This window comes from Puccinia triticina, chromosome 16A, assembly GCF_026914185.1.
Source record: "Puccinia triticina chromosome 16A, complete sequence".
Lineage (NCBI taxonomy): Eukaryota > Fungi > Basidiomycota > Pucciniomycetes > Pucciniales > Pucciniaceae > Puccinia > Puccinia triticina.
In genome coordinates, this window is record NC_070573.1 from 801,836 (window position 1) to 803,206 (window position 1,371).

Here is a 1,371-nt window from a genome sequence, read left to right on the forward strand (position 1 = left end):
TCAAACGCTTCCAAATGCTTGCTTGGACTTAACTGGTGAGAATACGATCTCGCGATCGCCATTTCCGAAATCAGCAAAAAGTACCCCCCAGATGCCACAGGCTGTTAACCAAAATGCGAGAAGTGAGCAGATAAAATTTTTCAACAAGGCATAGAGAACAAACAAATGAGGGCTTACTGATTGAAAGTGAAACACCTAAAAACTGAGCTCCTCTTTGCCAGCGTAAAGGCAAAGATAGTTCCAATGGGATGGGTTTTGTCGAGCGACCGGCGTACAGGTTTGGGTTCGTTAGATTCGGCGGTGCCTTGGGAGGAATGAGATTGTACATTTCCGATTTCATCGACTGGCCCGCTGATGTATTTAAGTCTGGCTGGTCTTTCGGCTTGGGCGCTGCACTGGGGGCCCTTCAACGTCGGCCCCACCGGGAATCCACGTGGATCCCACGGGGACCACACTGTGAGCAGGTTATAGAGCAGCTCCAACGGACTCGCTGAACCGGGACTCGCGAGTCCCCAGTCGGGCGAGTTTTCGGGGTCTAGGATTCGCTACCCGACTCGCCAAACGCATCCCGCCTCAACTCGCCACAAAAGGTCGAGAGGGCTGTCTCCAGCAGGCGTCCAAGTCATCCGGAGCAGCCCGTGCAGACTCTTTCAATGCATTCCTAGTGAAGATTGAAGAGATTGCGGCAAACATGGCCAGATTAGAGAAGAAGGACCTTGTCCCTACCGGCTTCTGGCATCTGCTCATGATGGACTATGTAGAACGCTGCGAGACATGGCAACTTGCCTCCCAAGCCAGTCTACTCGGAGAATGCCGGCAGGGCACCAAACCCGGGCTTACCGAAGAGCCTACCGCCGGTTTCCCCCTCTTCATACATCAATAGATTCAAATTAGGACAAGTGGTGATCAGAAAGAAATTTGATCAACCAAAGCCCTTCAAGGTCTGACAGCGGCAGTTATATGCCAAACAATTAACGAAGCATTGTCCTTTGCGAAGGCCAGCATTGAAAACGACTCCATCAAAGTAATACCAAGCATCAACAAGCTGCTAAATGGCTACTGGACAACAAAAAATTGTGGAACGAGAAAGCTGACCCGGTCTTTGCTACTTCTGAAGTCACTCGCCCGGTACTCTTGCACTTGTGCCCCACCAGTTTGGAGGAGGACAACAAAGAACGTATAGAACTTCTTTGTGAGTAGAACTACATTGAACCTAAGGAGATCCATAAAATCCGTTGGCTCCTAGACCCCAAAGCTTCTGGTAATTAAGGCGACCAGTACTGTTGTGATTCATTTTTTTGACAGGCGACTAGCCCTCGATATTGAGAGAGCCGGCCTATGCTATAACAACCTGCACTTGAAGGGGAAGCA

The 1,371-nt window shown here is 50.0% G+C and overlaps 1 protein-coding gene across 1 annotated transcript; it reads right to left on the reverse strand.

The window, feature by feature from the left end:
• Positions 1-340, reverse strand: PtA15_16A103 (uncharacterized protein; the record flags this gene model as incomplete). The annotated part of the gene is made up of 2 exons (XM_053163760.1): positions 1-101; positions 178-340. 2 exons carry the CDS (start codon positions 338-340, stop codon positions 1-3), a joined length of 264 nt encoding a protein of 87 aa, XP_053027752.1.
• Between the last annotated feature and the right edge of the window lie 1,031 nt (positions 341-1,371).